This window comes from Somniosus microcephalus, chromosome 2 (genome assembly GCF_052327205.1).
Source record: "Somniosus microcephalus isolate GS21.2 chromosome 2, FLI_Smic_1.0, whole genome shotgun sequence".
Taxonomy (NCBI): domain Eukaryota; kingdom Metazoa; phylum Chordata; class Chondrichthyes; order Squaliformes; family Somniosidae; genus Somniosus; species Somniosus microcephalus.
This window is the reverse complement of record NC_140988.1, coordinates 140,306,619-140,326,119: the sequence shown is the minus strand read 5'-3', so window position 1 is coordinate 140,326,119 and position 19,501 is coordinate 140,306,619. Positions and strand designations below refer to the sequence as shown.

The 19,501-nt window shown below is 45.9% G+C and overlaps 1 protein-coding gene across 7 annotated transcripts in view; it reads right to left on the bottom strand.

Moving 5' to 3' along the window:
• prdm5 (PR domain containing 5) overlaps positions 1 to 19,501 on the bottom strand; it is a 473,803-nt gene that overhangs the window by 315,235 nt on the left and 139,067 nt on the right. For 4 of the 7 annotated variants that reach the window (XM_085963116.1, XM_085963128.1, XM_085963123.1 and 1 more), the window contains exon 9: positions 16,731 to 16,814. The exons of the other annotated variants lie outside the window; for them this stretch is intronic. In XM_085963116.1, coding sequence (XP_085819242.1) covers positions 16,731 to 16,814 — 84 coding nt within the window. The remainder of the gene's footprint in view (positions 1 to 16,730; positions 16,815 to 19,501) is intronic. 7 annotated transcript variants of the gene reach the window in all.

Sequence of the window (19,501 nt, the reverse complement as noted above, 5' to 3'; positions counted from 1 at the left end):
TTGCTAAGCTACAGAGACGCTTGCAACTTGTGCTGATTGTTTTGAAGCTAAGCAACAGGGTTTGTTGCTTTATACAGAGCTCTGAGCTCCGTATCTTTTGCTATAGCGTTCGGTTATCCGCAATTGTTGATGAACCAGCACCACATCGGTCCCGTCCGTGCCAGATACCAGAAAGTTTCCTGTATTAACTGGGATAGTCAGAGTGTGAAAGGCTTAGAGGGTGCAGAATTCTTAAAGTGCATCCAGGAGAGCTTTTTGAGCCAGCATGTAGAAAGTCCTACAAGAGAGGGGGTGGTACTGGACCTAATTCTAGGGAATGTAGCCGGGCAAGTGATAGAAGTGTCAGTAAGAGAGCATTTTGGTGACAGTGACCATAATTCGGTGAGATTTAAAGTAGTCGTGGAAAAGGACAAAGATGGACCAGAAATAAAGGTTTTAAATTGGGGGAGGGCCAATTTTAATAGGATAAGGCAGGATCTGTCCAAAGTGGATTGGGATAAGCTACTTGTAGGAAAAGCCACATCAGAGCAGTGGGAGTCTTTCAGAAAGGAAATAGAGAGAGTACAACGGCAACATGTTCCTGTAAAGGTCAAGGGTGGGACCAACAAGCCCAGGGAACCCTGGATGTCAAGGGATATACAAGAATGGATTAGGAAAAAAAGAGAGGCTTTTGGCAGATACAAAGGACTAACAACAGTGGAAGCCCTAGAGCAGTATAGAAAGTGCAGGGGGTATATAAAAAAAAAATTAGGAGAGTGAACAGGGGGCATGAAAAAACACTGGCGGGCAAAATAAAGGAAAATCCCAAGGTGTTTTATAAGTATATTAAGGGCAAGAGGATAACCGGGGAAAGAGTAGGGCCCATTAGAGACCAAAGTGGCAATCTGTGTGTAGAGCCGGAAGATGTGGGTGAGGTTTTAAATGAATATTTTGCATCTGTATTCACTATGGAGAAGGACGATGTAGGCATAGAAATCAGGCAGGGAGATTGTGATATACTTGAACAAATTAGTATTGAGAGGGAGGGGGTACTAGCAGTTTTAGCGGGCTTAAAAGTGGATAAATCACCAGGCCCAGACGAGATGTATCCCAGGCCTGTGTGAGGCAAGGGAAGAGATTGCAGGGGCTCTGATACAAATTTTCAGAACCTCTCTGGCCACAGGGGAGGTGCCAGAGGACTGGAGGACAGCTAACATAATACAATTATTCAAGAAGGGTAGTAGGGATGAACTAGAGAATTACAGGCCAGTGAGCCTAATATCAGTGGTAGGGAAATTATTGGAAACAATTCTGAGGGTCAGAATTAGTCTCCACTTGGAGAGGCAAGGATTAATCAAGGATAGTCAGCATGGCTTTGTCAGGGGGAGATCATGTCTAACCAATTTGATTTAATTTTTCGAGGGGGTGACTAGGTGTGTGGATGAGGGTAGTGCAGTTGATGTAGTCTACATGGACTTCAGTAAGGCTTTTGACAAAGTCCCGCATGGGAGACTGGTCAAGAAGGTAAGAGTCCATGGGATCCAGGGCAATTTGGCACATTGGATCCAAAATTGGCTTAGTGGCAGGAGGCAGAGGGTGATGGTCAAAGGTTGTTTTTGTGACTGGAAGCCTGTGTCCAGTGGTGTACCGCAGGGATCGGTGCTGGGTCCTTTGCTGTTTTTAGTGTACATTAATGATTTAGATATGAATGTAGGAGGTATGATCAGTAAGTTCGCAGATGACATGAAAATTGGTGGAGTGGTAAATAGTGAGGAGGGAAGCCTCAGGCTACAGGACGATATAGACGGGTTGGTCAGATGGGCAGAACAGTGGCAAATGGAATTTAACCCTGAAAAGTGTGAGGTGATGCATTTTGGGAAGACTAACAAGGCAAGGGAATACACAATGAATGGTAGGATCCTAGGAAGGACAGAGGATCAGAGGGACCTTGGTGTGCATGTACAGGAAACTTTGGTTTATCTGGAGGTTAACTGTCCGGAATGCTCGAGCCACCGACAAAAATCAGGAGCCGTTTCGTTAGGTTTTTTTTCTTTTCGTTGCTTTTTTTTCACCAGTCAGGCTCTGCAAGGTCTCGCTGAAGCTGTTGCTAAGCTACAGGGACACTTGCAAGGTACGGCCGACTGTTTAGAAGCTGTTGCTAAGCAACAGGGTTTGTTGCCAGATACGCAGCTCAAAATCTCCGTATGTTTCAACATTAGCGCTGGTTTGTCCGGCAGTTTTGATGGGACGGCAACAGCTCGGTCCCGTCGGTGCCGGATAGCACAAAGTTTCCTGTACACAGATCACTGAAGGCAGGACAGGTAGATAAGGTGGTTAAGAAGGCATATGGGATACCTGCCTTCATTAGCCGAGGCAGAGAATATAAGAGCAGGGAGGTTATGATGGAGCTGTACAAAATGCTAGTTAGGCCACAGCTGGAATACTGTACGCAGTTCTGGTCACCACACTATGGGAAGGATGTGATTGCATTGGAGAGGGTGCAGAGGAGATTCACCAGAACTTTTCCCCTTCATAGAGGGGTCAATAACCAGGGGGCATAGTTTCAAGGTAAGGGGCAGGAGGTTTAGAGGGGATTTGAGGAAAAACGTTTTCACCCAGAGGGTGGTTGGAATCTGGAACTCACTGCCTGAAAGGGTGGTAGAGGCAGGAACCCTCACAACATTCAAGAAGCATTTAGATGAGCACTTGAAACGCCACAGCAGACAAGGCTATGGACCAAGTGCTGGAAAATGGGATTAGAATAGATAGGGCTTGATGGCCAGCGCAGACATGATGGGCCGAAGGGCCTCTTTCTGTGCTGTATAAATCTATGACTCTATGGGCAGGATTTTCATTGGGCTGTGGAGCCCGCACTGGGACCCGCCTACCCGAAGCGGGAAGGGATTAGTGCCAATTAGCTGCCTGTTAGCAGGTAGTTAATAGGTAGTTTTTAGCCTAATCCCTATTTTTAAGGTTGAAGTGTGGGATTCCCGACGGCTCCAAACCACGCCAAGTTACAGGAGGCAGGCCGTCGGGTTGAAGGACTTGGAGGGGTCGAGATGTCGGTGTTCAGGTGAGTGCAAAGGTAAAAGTGTGTTTGGTGTGTCTAAAGTGATTAAAGAATTTTAACTTACCTTTTTTTTACCTTTTTAGCCTTCCTTCCTTTAGGTCTCGGGAGTCCCTCATCTCACCGGCACAGAAAGCAGAATGGCTGCAAACTGTCAAAAGTGACAGCCTTCAGCTTTCTGTGCAGGAGAGATTTCTAACTGAGTCTGTGGAGAAGGACTCAGGTTAGAAGTAAGACTGTCAGTGTTTGGCAGCTTCAAACAGCTTTCAAACACTGATATTTCATCTGTCAAAATCTCTTAACAGATGAAATTTCAGTCTGTGACGTCACCTGTTGCCGGGTGGCCCTTAATTGGCCTGCTGCGCACGCTGGGCGGGCTCAACAAGGTCAATCATGTTAAAATCGCGTGGATTGGCCGCATCTCAATGGAGGCGGGACTGCAACCCCAAAAGTTGTAGTCTCGCCTCCAATCCGACTCCTGAATGAAAATCCTGCCCTATGATTCTATGCAGGTAAAATACAAGGACAAGAAGGGAGAAGGGAACAGATGGGGGAAAGTGGTAATTACTTGACGAGCATATCCACTTTCCATTATTGCACTATGCTATTGTAATGTCTGGTTATTTACAATATTGACTGTTTAGATATATAAAGATTAAGGGGTAAAAATTGGGTAGCGGTGCAACCTTCACCGGAGTGCTAATTTTAGCGCCCCGAAAAAGTTAGCGTACCCGCGGCCGATTTTCCCAGGTAGCGCCCCGAGAGGGAGGTGCGGTGCTACTGGAAGCGCCCGCCTCCCTCTTGGGGTGCTGCGAGCCAATTATCACGTCGCTACATGCCGTGGTACTGCAGACCATCCTCCCCTTATTTAAGGGGAGGGGCCTGGCGCAGCGTGTCCCGGCGCCCAGCTGGGCCACCAGGGATCGGGAGTGCCGGCAAATGAGCCCGGCACTCAAGAGGAGTGCCGAGCTCATGGAGAGCAGCCGGCACCCCGCGGGGGGTGGGGGGGCTTCCTGGGGGCCGGGGACAGCCACAGGGGCAGACACTGGCAGGCAGCCAGCAACAAAAATGGCTGCCCGCCACCTCCCCTTTAACTAGCCCCGGCAGCAGGTAGGCCCCCCTGACCCCGGCGGACATAGCGTCTGGCGGTAAGTCAGGGCGCCACCCAATATTACAGCCGGGGCGCAAGCGGGGCATTGCGCACGGTGATGACATCATTGCCGGCGAAGCGGCACTAACGGTTAGCGCCACCGCTAACCTCCCGCTGAATTTTGCCCTTTTACAACACTAACGGGAGGCGCAAATCAACTGAATTTAGCCCCCTAATAACCTTACAGGATCAATGATCCACACCACCCCGCGCCAACCGCCCCCCCCACCATTGCCAGGCACGAGCAAGTGCAGAACTCCCAAAATGAACTGCACCCAATGGCCCAGGGCAGCAAAATTGGGCGTAGAAAGACTTTGAAAGGTGCAGTGCATTTTGGGGTTGCTGCACTAGGATGGTGTAATAATAGAAAGCAGGTAAGCTTATAAAGGAATTGAAACTTTTCGTGCACTAAGAACCTGAAATCACAGGGTAACATTGAGCATTCTCTCAGCTCTAAGATGAGAAGAATCTACATTCAATTGAAATTTCCAAGCCCAAAGTGGGTCACTGCAGTACAGAAATAATGTATGTACAGGAAATTATTATGTCCGTGAATGATTGAGACACGGACAGCAGGAGTTGAACAAAACAAGTCTTTACTGATTGAAGTCAATCGGGAAAACTGAAACTACAGAGGCTCACTAGTGCCTTTTATACAGGGGTGGTCACTGCCGGTACTGCAGTCTGAGACCAGTTATTCTCTTAAAAGGTACATACACAACAATTCCTCCCCTTTTAGATAAACAGTACATAACATTCATTTAACAACTAAATGATAACTAATTACAATCACAATTACGGTTGCTAGATACATTGGTTAAGTTTAAGCAATTATAAGGTCAGTCTTTGAGGAGGCTTCCTGATTCTGTCTGGATAACGCCTCTTTGGGGTATCAGGTTCTTCTGACAAGGTTGAGTCGGGATCAATGTCGTTGTTTGGTTCATCTGCTTCCAATATCACCGATTCATTGCCAGGTGTATCAGATCGTAGTGTGGAGTTGACGTTTTCCAGTGACTCTAGAATCTGGTCAGCATGGCGTCTTACAATGCTCTCTCCAACGTCCACGGTATACATGAGAGGTCCTTGCCGTGTACAAATCGTTCCTGGCTGCCATTTATCAGTGCGGTAGTCCCGGGCCAAAACTGGTTGACCTATCTTAAAACTCCTGGTCGGCCTTTCATTCATATTCTGAAACTGCCTGTTCTCCACATCTCTTCGGACGTTTGGCTTAACCAAATCCAAGCGGCATCGTAGTCTTCGATTGAAGAACATCATGATTGGAGTTTGGTTGGTAACCGCATGTGTCGCATTCCGGTAGGCAAACAAGAAGTTGTCCACCTTGTGTTGTAGGGGTATATCTTCATTACACATTGCCTTGATAGTCTTCTTGAATGTTTGAACAAACCTCTCGGCCAATCCATTAGTGGCTGGATGATATGGGGCAGATGTGTAATGCTTAACACCATTGTTCTTTAAGAACCTCCGGAACTCTTCAGACACAAACTGTGGTCCATTGTCAGAGCAAATCTGTTCAGGCAGCCCATTCCTGGCGAATATGGTTCGTAAAACTGTGATAGTTTTTTCCGTGGTGGTTGAGGACATTTTTATTACGTCTGGCCACTTTGAATGTGCATCCACCGCAATTAAAAACATCGAGTCCATAAAGGGACCAGCAAAATCAATGTGCACCCTTTGCCATGGAGATGAGGGCCACTCCCATGGATGCAGAGGAGCTTGTGGTGGGGCGTTTTGGACCTTCTGGCATCCTGCACAGCTCTTGGTCATCTCTTCGATTTCTCTATCGATTCCCGGCCACCACACAAACACTCTGGCTAAGTTCTTCATTTTTACCCCACCCAGATGACCCTCATGAAGCTCATTGAGCACTCTATCCGTCAACTTAGGTGGAATTGCTACTCTGGATCCACACATCAAGGTTCCTCTGCACAGTGACAGCTGTTCTCTTCTCGGCGAGAATGCTGGCAGTAGTGGTTCGCCATGTGCTGGCCATCCCTTCACCGTTAAATCATAGACCCGTGATAGTGTCGGGTCATTCCGTGTTTCCTTTTCTATGTTTGCATTCGTCACAGGGAGACATTCGACTATGGTCGAGTGGAATAACTCCATTGGATCCACTGCAAGGTCTTCTTCTTCCACCGTCGGCAACGGTAGGCGTGGCAATCCATCAGCATTCCCATGCTGTTTAGTTCCTTTGTACTCGATGTCATATTGGTGTGCCCCTAGGAAAAGGGACCACCTCTGCAGCCGTACTGCTGTCATTATCGGTACGCCCTTCTGAGGGTTGAAAATGGAGACAAGAGGTTGCTGACCGGTTAGTAGAGTAAACTTTTGACCGTGCAGGTAGTGATTGAACTTCTTCACCCCCCACACTAGGCTGAGAGCCTCTCTGTCAATCTGGGCGTAGTTACGCTCGGCAGAAGTTAACGAGCGTGACGCAAAAGCTATCGGCCTCTCTAAACCATCAAGGAATTTATGTGACAGTACCGCCCCAATGCCATAGGGAGACGCATCACACGCCAGTCTGATCGGCAGTGCTGGGTTGTAGTGAGCCAATACTTCTCTTGAAGTGATTAAGTCCTTACTGTTCTGAAAGGCCCGCTTACAGTCATTGCTCCATTTCCATGCTACTCCCGTTCGTAGCAGGGCGTTCAGTGGGTGCAGAATTGTCGACAAATTCGGCAAAAACTTATGGTAGTAATTCACCAATCCGAGGAATGGCCTCAGTTGCGACACATTTTCAGGCGCTGGGGCCTTAACAACCGCTTCAATTTTGTCAGGGGACTTATGTAGCCCCTCTTCATCAATCACGTGGCCACAATAAGATATCTGTTTCTTAAAAAACTCGCACTTGGGGCGGTTGGCTCGTGGCCCATGTTCCCGTAGTCTAGTGAGCATCTGTTCTAGGTTGTTAAGGTGTTCACTGTCATCTTCACCTGTCACAAGGATGTCGTCCAAGTAACACCGAGTCCCCGGAATCCCTTGCAGGACTTGTTCCATCGCTCTTTTCCATATCGCCGGAGCCGATGCTACTCCAAATACCAATCGATGATACTGGTAAAGACCTTTGTGAGTGTTTATCGTGAGATACTTCCTAGAGGATTCTTCAACCTCCATCTGCAAGTATGCTTGTGCTAGGTCAATTTTTGTAAAACGCTTCCCTCCAGACAGTGAGGCGAAGATGTCTTCTATCCTTGGAAGAGGATATTGTACTGTGTGAAGGACTGGGTTCACCGTCACCTTGAAATCCCCACAGATGCGAACCTTCCTTGGCTCCTCAGACTTATTGCTTAACGTTTTCTTCATGACAGGAACGATGGGTGTCGCCCACTCGCTCCAGTCGACCTTAGACAACACGCCTGCCTTCTCCAGATTCTCCAGCTCTGCCTCGACGGCTGGGCGAATTGCATATGGTACCGGTCTTGCTTTTAAAAACTTGGGAATTGCATTCTCTTCTATTTTTATCGAGGCGATTACGCCTTTAAGAGTGCCCAGTTCTTGTTGAAATACCTCTTTGGCGTTAGCTAAGATTGTTGACAATCGTCCAGGAGTGACGTCGTCATCTTTTTTACCGTCCACCGTCATTGCATGAATGGAGTGCCAATCTAAGCTTATCTTCCTGATCCATTCCCGTCCCAATAACGGTGGTCCACCATTTTGCAGTATGCAGAGATACAATTTCCGTATTTTCTTCCCGTTGTATTCGACAGGCACCCTTATTTTTCCTCTGGGGTATACTTTTTGCCCCATATACGTCGTCAAGACGATGGATGTCTCTCTCAAGGGTATGTGTGAGAATAGCCGCTCATAGTCTCGTCGATTCATGATGGTCAGCGCTGATCCTGTATCCAATTCCATTTTAACTTGGGACCCTGCTATCGTGAGGGTGACCCAAATGGTTCGGTGATCCTCTTTTGCGATTACATTGTGAAGTTTGAGACAGCTTAGTCTCCTGTTCCCGGATTCACTATTGCTCATCTGGTCTTCGGAACTACTGTCCGTCATCTTTTGTACTTTCTTGTACGGTTCCTTAGTAGCCTTTTTGTTGTCGCTGGTCTTCTTCACAGACCTGCAAACTCGTGCAATGTGTCCCATCTTTCCGCATTGCCTGCATATTTTGTCCTTGGACCAGCAGTCCTTCTGGTCATGGTTAGTTCTGCCGCAGCGATAACATTTTGCAAATCCCCGTGTCATTTCGTGGGTGCCGTATTCCTGTGGCTTTTGTTGAATTTCCGCAGCTCCCCTGGCTGCTGCTTCGTACGATACTGCCACGCTGAAAGCCTTATCTAGCGTCAGCTCTTTCTCTGAGAGTAACTTCTTCTGTGTTCCTTCACTCAGGAGTCCACAGACAAATTTGTCCCGTAGGGTATCTGCCAGTCCTGCTCCGAACTGGCAGTGCTTTGATAGCTTGCGTAGTTCCGTAAGGTACTCAGCATTGCTCTCATCTTTATGCTGAGTTCTCCTGTGTAATTTAAATCTTTCTGCTATCAACAGCGGTGCAGGGTTTAGGTGTTCCTGTAGGACAGCAACAATTTAGTTAAAACTCTTCGCCTTCGGTTTGGCTGGAGTAATCAGGTCCCGCAATAGGCCGTACGTTCTAGCGCCCATTAAGTTTAGCAATACCGATGCCTTTTTCTCATCGGCTATTTCATTTGCCTTGCAATATACCTCGACTCTTTCCACATACGTGGTCCAGTCCTCTATTGTATTATCAAAGGCAGTGATACAGCCAGTCTTTGGCATCTTGAAAATCTAAAATGGCGCCTCCCGCGCTTTGCCTCCTTCCCCGATTTAACAAAATGTCGCCTCCCGCGCTTTGCCTTCTTCCCCGCTGATTAAGATGGCGCCTCCCGCGCTTTGCCTTCTTCCCCGCTGTTGCTAGCGCTGCTTTCCGCGGTTTCCATTGCAACCTGCAGCTCCTCGCGGTTTCTTGCGCATTTAATATTTCTTTTTTTTTTCCCGTCGTGGAACAACCCTGTGGGACTCTTGCCTCCCTCTTCTCGGGTCTATACGCAGCCCGGCTTCGTAGCACCGGCCGCGCCCTGTGTGCTCCACCCTCTCTCTCTCCTCTTCCCGACAACGCTGCTCGGCCCCATTGCAAGCCACCCGCTCGAATTCGCGACCGCCGCAGCCCAGGAAGGATCAGTGTACTGCCTGCCACCAGCCCGATTAGCTGAAGCACCGTCGACAGGAACCAGGCCCGGCTATCGACAGCTTCTCCAGCAATCTTCAACTCCGCTAACACAGGGGCGGATGCCCACGGTCGACGCCCATTTCTACTGCTTCTTTCTTCCTTCTGGCATCGACCTCTGCTCACTTCACTGCAGGAATGGATCCCAGGAGGTGGTGCAGACTGTAGGTAAGTTCGTATCTGCTCGTCGCCAGTATTATGTCCGTGAATGATTGAGACACGGACAGCAGGAGTTGAGCAAAACAAGTCTTTACTGATTGAAGTCAATCGGGAAACTGAAACTACAGAGGCTCACTAGCACTTTTTATACAGGGATGGTCACTGCCGGTACTGCAGTCTGAGACCAGTTATTCTCTTAAAGGTACATACACAACAGAACTGTTGCCTATTGACAACTTTTATACTAAACGATAATAGAATCACATCTTAGGCACCATAGTGTAAGTAGATTGTCCTTTTTATTAGATTACTGGTGAGTAATGCCTACTGCCTGAATCTGTTTCAGCATCAATTTAGCCATGCAGCAACCTTTCGCATTGCCATAATTTTTCCCACTCTATTCATGAAGCAAAATAACAATGCAAATATGTGTAAACACAGTCCACCAGGATCGGCACTTCTACTCCTGGCAATCCAATGCTGACCCATAATCTCCTCCCCCGCGATCTCATTCCCCCCCACCCCCCGTAATCTGTTCATGCCCCCCACCACCGCCCCCCACACCAACCCCCCATGATCCCTCCCTCCATCTTCTACTGTCCCCGGCATTCTGCCTTAGGCCTTACCATTTGCCAACTGGCCTTTCAATCTGGCCAGCTGCCAGGCGGGAAACTGAAAAAAAAGTTCAAATTCGGCAGGACCTCCCGTTCCCCATATTTCCGGGTTTCCCGGCCGCTAAATGTTGCCTCTGTTCCCTCGCCGCCTCCCCGAAAATATTGGTGCCTGTGAGTGTACAGTGACAATGAGAAATGACTGCACTCCTCAAACTTTGTATCAGTTGTAATTTATAAAACTAAATTTAAAACTTTCAGCTGTAATTTAATGCATCATTTTGTGTCAGATGGCAGGGCGAAGGAAGTGAGGTATGCACATAGAAACATAGAAGATAGGAGCAGGAGTAGGCCATTCGGCCACTCGAACCTGCTCCGCCATTCAATGAGATCATGGTTGATCATCCAAATTCAGAACCCTGTCCCTGCTTTCTCTCCATGTCCCTTGATCTCTTTAGCCTTAAGAAATTTAGCCTCAAGCCCTGTTCCTGGGACTAGGGACAGGGTCACTGGCAAGGCTTGGAAGCTAAGCAGAGCCAGGCCTGGTTAGTACCTGGTAGGGGTGAACATCAGGGAAGACCAGGTACAGAAGGTCACGGAAGGAGCCCCGAGGAGGGGCGGTTGGTGAGAAGGTCACGGAAGGAGGAGCGGCTGGTGAGCAGGCCCGGGTGTTGGGCTGAAGATTGTCGGACAGGAGGAATGGTGGAAATGGAATGGCGGCGCGCACCGACGCAGCGGCTTTGCTTCTCCCAGTCATGGGAGCTTGCAAGATCACAGTTTGTTGTTCATGTACTTGTGCAATGACAATAAAGTTGAATAATTATTATTATATCCAACTCCTTCTTGAATATATTTAATGAATTGGCGTCTACTGAATTCCACAGGTTCACCACTCTCTGGGTGAAGAAATTCCTCCTCATCTCTGTCCTAAATGGCTTACCCCTTATCCCCTTATGAATGAATATTTTGTATCAGTCTTTACAGTAGAAGACACTAAGAATATCCCAACACTGGACAAACAGGGGGCTACAGGGGGGGAGGAACTAAACACGATCAAAATCACTAAGGAAGTGGTATTCGGTAAAATAATGGGACTCAAGGCGGATAAATTACCTGGACCTGATGGCATACATCCTAGGGTCTTGAGGGAAGTGGCAGTAGGGATTGTGGATGCATTGGTAATAATTTTCCAAAATCCCTGGACTCGGCAAAGGTCCCGGCAGACTGGAAAACTGCTAATGTAACACCCTTATTTAAAAAGGGCAGTAGACAGAAGGCTGGAAACTATAGACCGGTTAGCCTAACATCTGTGGTAGGTAAAATTTTGGAGTCCATTATTAAGGAGACAGTAACAGGACATTTGGATAATCATAATTTAATAGGACAAAGTCAGCATGGTTTTATGAAGGGGAAGTCATGTTTCACAAATTTGCTGGAGTTCTTTGAGGAAGTAACATATAGGGTGGATAAAGGGGAACCAGTGGACGTAGTGTACTTAGACTTCCAAAAGGCATTTGACAAGGTGCCACACAAAAGATTATTGCTTAAGGTAAAAAATCACGGGATTGGGGGTAATATTCTGGCATGGATAGAGGATTGGCTATCTAACAGAAGGCAGAGAGTTGGGATAAATGGTTCATTCTCAGACTGTCAATCAGTAACTAGTGGTGTTCCGCAGGGGTCAGTGCTGGGTCCCCAACTCTTTACAATCTATATTAACGATTTGGAGGAGGGGACCGAGTGTAACATATCAAAGTTTGCAGATGATACTAAGATGGGAGGGAAAGTAGTGAGTGAGGAGGACATAAAAAACCTGCAAGGGGACATAGACAGGCTAAGTAAGTGGGCAGAGATTTGGCAGATGGAATACAATACTGGAAAGTGTAAGGTTATGCACTTTGGCAGGAAAAATCGTAGAGCAAGTTATTATCTTAATGGCAAGAAACTGGAAAGTACTAAAGTACAAAGGGATCTGGGGGTCCTGGTGCACGAAACTCAAAAGGTTAGTATGCAGGTGCAGCAAGTGATTAAGAAGGCCAATGGAATGTTGGCTTTCATTGCTAGGGGGATAGAATATAAAAATAGGGAGGTATTGCTTCAGTTGTACAACGTATTGGTGAGACCGCACCTGGAATACTGCGTACAGTTTTGGTGTCCATACTTAAGAAAGGATATACTTGCTCTCGAGTCAGTACAAAGAAGGTTCACTCGGTTAATCCCGGGGATGAGGGGATGGACGTATGAGGAGAGGTTGAGTAGATTGGGACTCTACTCATTGGAGTTCAGAAGAATGAGAGGCGATCTTATTGAAACATGTAAGATTGTGAAGGGGTTGGGTTGGGTGGATGCGGGGAGGATGTTCCCGATGATGGGTGAAACTAGAACTAGGGGGCATAGTCTTAGAATAAGCGGCTGCTCTTTCAAAACTGAGATGAGGAGGAACTACTTCACTCAGAGGGTGGTAGGTCCATGGAATATGCTGCCCCAAAAAGCTGTAGAAGCTACATCATTACATAAATTTAAAACAGAAATAGACAGTTTCCTCGAAGTAAAGGGAATTAAGGGTTACGGGGAGCAGGCAGGAATTTGGACATGAGTCTAGGTTCGGATCGGTCATGGCCCTGTGGGTAGCGGAGCGGGCCCAGGGGCCGTGTAGCCTGATCCTGCTCCTATTTCGTGTGTCTAATTCTGTTAGATTCAGGAGATGGTTCTGTGATAGTGGATTGGCGGTTAGGATCAGATCAGCCATGATCTTATTGAATGGCGGAGCAGGCTCGAGGGGCCGATTGGCCTACTCCTGCTCCTATTTCTTATGTTCTTATGTTCTTAGACTGTGACCCCTGGTTCTGGACTCCCCGACCATCGGCAACATCCTTCCAGCATCTAGTCTGTCTAGTCCTGTTAGAATTTTATAAGTTTCGATGAGATCCCCTCTCATTCTTCTAAACTCCAGCAAGTACAAGCCCAATCGACCCAATCTCTCCTCATACGTCATTCCTGCCATCCCAGGTATCAGCCTGGTGAATCTTTGCCGCACTCCTTCCATGGCAAGAACATCCTTCCTCAGATAAGGCGACCAAAACTGCACACAATACTAAAGATGTGGTCTCACCAAGGCCCTGTACAACTGCAGCAAGACATCCTTGTTCCTGTACTCAAACCCCCTCGCTACGAAGGCCAACATACCATTTGCCTTCTTAACCGCCTGCTGCACCTGCATGCTTACCTTCAGCGACTGGTGCACAAGGACGCCCAGGTCTCGTTGCACTTCCCCTTCTCCCAATCTATTGCCATTCAGATAATAATCTGCCTTCCTGTTTTTGACACCAAAGTGGATAACCTCGCATTTATCCACGTTATATTGCATCTGCCATGCTTCTGCCCAATCACCCAACCTGTACAAATCATATTGGAGTTTCTCGGCATCCTCCTCACAGCACACACGCCCACCCAGCTTTGTGTCATCTGCAAACTTGGAGATATTACATCTAGTTCCCTCGTCCAGATCATTAATATATATTGTGAATAGCTGGGGTCCAAGGACCGATCCCTGCGGTACCCCACTAGTCACTGCCTGCCACTCGGAAAAAGAGCTGTTTATTCCAACTCTGCTTTCTGTCTGCCAACCAGTTCTCTATCCAAGTCAATACCTTGCCCCCAATCCCATGTGCCTTAATTGTACATGCTAATCTCTTTTGCGGGATCTTATCGAAAGCCTTTTGAAAGTCCAAATACACCACATCCACTGGTTCTCCCTTATCTATTTTACCAGTTACATCCTCAAAAAATTCCATTAGATTAGTCAAGCACGATTTACCTTTTGTAAATCCATGTTGACTTTGTCCGATCCCGTCACTTTTTTCCAAGTGCTCTGCTATTACATCCTTTATAATGGACTCTAGCATTTTCCCCACTACCGATGTCAGGCTTACCGGTCTGTAATTCCCCGTTTTCTCTCTACCACCCTTTTTGAACAGTGGGGTAACATTAGCTACCCGCCAATCCATGGGTACTGTTCCAGAGTCTATCGAATTTTGGAAGATGACCAGCAATGCAGCTACTATTTCCAGGGCCACTTCCTTAAGTACCCTAGGATGTAGATTATCAGGGCCTGGGGATTTATCGGCCTTCAATCCCATCAATTTCCCTAACACCATTTCCCTACAAATACTGATTTCTATCAGTTCCTCCCTTTCATTAGACCCTATTTTCCCCGACATCTTTGGGAGGTTATTTGTGTCCTGCTTTTTGAAGACAGAAACAAAGTATATATTTAATTGGTCTGCCATTTCTTTGTTCCCCATTATAAATTCCCCTGATTCTGACTGCAAGGGACCTACGCTTGACTTTACCAATCTTTTTCTCTTCACATATCTATAAAAGCTTTTACAGTCAGTTTTTATGTTACCTGAAAGCTTACTCTCATACTCTATTTTCCCCCTCTTAATTAATCCCTTTGTCCTCCTTTGTTGAATCCTAAACTGCTCCCAATCCTCAGGTTTACTGCTTTTTCTGGCCAATTTATATGTCCTCTCCTTGGATCGTGTGCTATCCCTAATTTCCCTTGTTAGCCTGAGTTGAGGCACCTTTTTTGTTTTATTTTTATGCCAAACTGGGATGAACAAATTCTGTAGTTCATCCATGCGATCTTTGAATGTTTGCCATTGCCCATCCACCGTCAACCCTTTGAGTGACATTCCCCAATCAATGCTACCCAACTCGTACCTCATACCATCATAGTCTCCTTTATTTAAATTCTGGACCCTAGTCTCTGAGTCAACTATTTCACTCTCCATCTTAATGAAGAATTCTATCATATTATGATCACTCCGACCCAAGGGGCCTCGCACAACAAGATTCCTAATTAATCCTTTCTCATTACATAATACCCAGTCTAAGATGGCCTGATCCCTAGTTGGTTCCTCGACAAATTGGTCCAGGAAACCATCCCGTATACACTCCAGGAATTCCTCCTCCACAGTATTGTTACTAATTTGGTTAGCCCAATCTATATGTAGATTAAAGTCACCCATGATAACTGCTGTGCCCTTATTGCACGCTTCTCTAATTTCCCATTTAATGCCATCCCCGACCTCCGCATTACTGTTTGGAGGTCTATATACCACTCCCACTAACGTTTTCTGCCCCTTGGTATTTCTCAGTTCTACCCATACAGATTCCACATCATCAGAGCTAATATCCTTCCTTTCAATTGTGTTAATCCCCTCTTTAACCAGCAATGCTACCCCACCTCCTTTTCCTTTTTGCCTATCTTTCCTGTATATTGAATACCCCTGGATGTTGAGTTCCCAGCCTTGGCCACCCTGGAGCCATGTTTCCGTAATCCCAATCATATCATATTCGTTTACCTCTATTTGCGTCCAGTCCAGAATCTGAGGAGCAGAGTGTTCTTAGAGGGTTGTAGGGCTACAGGTGGTTACAGAGATAGGGATGGAGAAGGCCATGAAGGGATTTGAGCACATGGATTAGAATCTTAAATTCGAGGCATTAGTGGACCAGGAGCCAGTGTAGGTTAGACAACGCAGGGGTGATAGGTGAGCAGGACAAGTTAGGATATGGACAGAGTTTTGGATGAGCTCAAGTTTACAAAGGGTGGAAGATAGGAGGCCAGCTAAGAGAGCATTGGAATAGTTAAGTCTGGAAGTAACAAAAGCATGGATGAGAGTTTCAGCAGCAGATGGGCTGAGGCAGTGGCGGAGATGGGCGATATTATGGAGGTGGAAGTAGACGTTCTTCGGGTTAGAGAGGATAGAGAGGATATGGGATCAGAAGGTCAGCTCAGGGTGAAATAGGGCACCGAGCTTGCAAACAAAACGAAAAGAAAGACTTGCATTTATATAGCGCCTTTCATGACCACCGGACATCCCAAAGCACTTTAATGAAGTACTTTTTTGAAGTGCAGTCACTGTTGTAATGTGGGAAACGCAGCAGCCAATTTGTGCACAGCAAGCTCCCACAAACAGCAATGTTATAATGACCAGACAATCTGTTTTTGGTGATGTTGACTGAGGGGTACATATTGGCCAGCACATCGGGGATAACCCCTGCTCTTCTTCGCAATAATGCCATAGGACCTTTCACGTCCACCTGAGAGAGCAGACGGGTCCTCGGTTTAACGTCTCATCCGAAAGGCGACACCTCCAACAGTGCAGCACGCCCTCAGTACTGCACTGGAGCGTCAGTCTAGATTCCTGGAGTGGGACTTGAACCCACAACTCAGAGGCGAGGTTGCTACCAACTGAGGCATGGTTAACATTGGATTAGACATTGGCTTTTCACCTCTGAGACCTAGATTCAAATCCAATCCAGACTGATGGGATGACTGTCTTCTCTTCCTGCTGGCTCTCATAGCTCTACATGAAATGCGTTTAGGGAACCTCAAACCAGTTCTTAGTGCATGGTCTCACTCTGAAAGAGAGCACCAATGGCCAATTTCCCCCCCCGAGAATGATTAGTGTGCAAAATAGAAAACAATGGGGCTGAAGTATATTGTTGAGCAGATCAAAGGGAACTTTATTCTACATCTAAACATACCGCATCTGATGTTGGAATTCTTTGTTTTGACAGTGGATGCCTGAAATGGAAGTGTTTCATTGCCCACCACCAACATTCCTCACCCTAATGAGCACAAAAAATTAGAAACAATGCATAGGAAACAATGCGTGATTATCACAGATCTAGTCCATTAAATATTAAGCAATATTATTGACATTGTAGTACACGTTTCAATAATGCAAAGCCCTTCTCCCTTGGAACAAAAGTTGGTATTGCGATAGTACGCTAATATTGTACATGATGCCATCTCCCTTCAACTCCTAGGTCTCTATTATCTCTGCTGTTCTTTGCCATTGCTGTTTAAGAATAAGAAAACAAAAAAATTATATTAAATTAAATAACTGACTTTGAGGCAGTAATTCAGTCTCTTTGTTTTGATGTTCATATACCAAGCACACTTCATTCTCAAGGATTATTGTGTCATCAAATTCACGTGATTAACTTGCTATGATATATCTTGCGGTCAACCATATACTTTTTTTGGTTTAAGCTAAAATTTTAGTTGTACTATTTTCAAACAAAGGGAATTTAGAAAGGAGATTTCACCAGTCTTAAACTGACCGACTTAAGTGCAGCAGGAATTTAACAGCTTAAACATCCCAAGCACTGCCTCACTAATTATGCAGCACTCCACACAATTTTGTTAGGGGAAGTGTTAATTTAAACAGCAATAACCATCTGTGTGTATAAATCTTTCTGTAGCACAGTCTATGGAATAAGGCCGTGCAATATCAATTTACACTGTGGATCACCAGCATTTAGTTATACATAACTAATGAAGGTCCTCCATATAATGAATATAAAGTCACTGCAACTCCTGCCCCATGGTGACTGGAAAAGGTTAATAGATTTGAAGGATTGTCTGGTATTGTTTGAAGTGGGTTACAAATGTCTAGAATATTCCATCTCCATGCACAGGTCCTTAATGTGGATTAGTCAGTTCTATTGTTCATTAAATTACATCAGATCATATGCATAGAAACCATTACTATGAAACTGACTGATTTGTTGGATATGCAGTTCCTTTGGTGTAACTTCAGATTCTGTGTTACTCTTTGCACTGGTTTAGTGAAGAGCCCAGTCTCAATCAGCCACAAAAAGTTTTTTTTTTGCATTTGCTTGTTTAAAACTTTGTGTCTTCAAAAATAAAACTGGTTTTAGTCAACTTGCTTTAATTCCTGGATGTTCTAGTGACTTTCTACTGCACATTTGAAATTAACATTCACAATAGAATATTCAGCCATAAAAAAATTACTGTGATTTGAATGAGGCACTGACTGTTCAAAATCTGTAATGTCTATTTGTAATACTCCCATATTTTCTCAATAGCTGGGTATAGTGATGCTGTAAGCTGACGTGGCTCAGTTGGTAGCACTCTCGCCTCTGAGTCAGAAGGTTGTTGGTTCATCCCACTCCAGATTCTGGAGCACAAAAAATCTAGGTGGACACTCTGAGGAGGTGCTGCACTGTCGGAGGTGCCGTCTTTCGGACGAGGCGTTGAACCGAGGCCCCATCTGCTCTCTCGGTGGATGTAAAAGATCCCATGCCACTATTTTGAAGAAGAGCAGGAGAGTTCTCCGCGGTGCCCTGGCCAATAGTTATCCCTCAATCAACATCACTAAAACAGATTATCTGGTCATTATTAAGCTGTCTGTGGGAGCTTGCTGTGCGCAAATTGGCTGCCGTGTTTCCTACATTATAACAGTGACTACACTTCAAAAGGTACTTCATTGACTGTAAAGCGCTTTGTGATGTCTGATGGTCGTGAAAGATGTGATATAAATGCAAGTCTTTCTTCTTTCTTTTAGTTATATTACATCAGAAACATTTTTTAAATAAGGGGAATAGAGCTTCTACAGGTATATAAAAAGGAAGAGGGTAGCTAAAGTAAATGTTGGTCCCTTAGAGGATGAGACTGAGGAATTAATAATGGGGAACGGGGAAATGGCAGAGACTCTGAACAAATATTTTGCATCTGTCTTCACTGTTGAAGACACTAACAACATCCCAATAATGGATAATCAAGGGGCCACAGGGAGTGGGGAACTAAAGACAATCACTATCACTAAGGAAATAGTACTCGGTAAAATAATGGGACTAAAAGACGACAAGTCCCCTGGACCAGATGGCCTGCATCCCAGGGTCTTAAAAGAAATGGCTGCAGAGATAGTGGATGCATTGGTTGCAATATACCAAAATTCCCTGGACTCTGGAGAGGTCCCAGCAGATTGGAAAACTGTTAATGTAACACCCCTATTTAAGAAAGGAAGGAGACAGAAAGCAGGAAACTATAGACCAGTTAGCCTAACATCTGTCGTTGGGAAAATGCTGGAGTCCTTCATTAAGGAAGCAGTAGCAGGGCATTTAGAAAAACATACTGCAGTCAAACAGAGTCAGCATGGTTTTAGGAAAGGGAAATCATGTTTAACAAATTTGCTGGAGTTCTTTGAGGATGTAACAAGCAGGGTGGACAAGGGTGAGCCAGTGGATGTGGTGTATTTGGATTTCCAGACTGCATTCGATAAGGTGCCACATAAAAGGTTACTGCATAAGATAAGAGCTCATGGAGTTGAGGGAAATATATTAGCATAGATACAGAATTGCCTAACTAACAGAAAGCAGAGAGTCAGGATAAATGGGTCATTTTCTGGTTGGCAAACGGTGGGGTGCCACAAGGATCAGTGCTGGGGTCCCAACTATTTACAATCTATATTAATGACTTGGATGAAGGGATCGAGTGTAATGTAGCC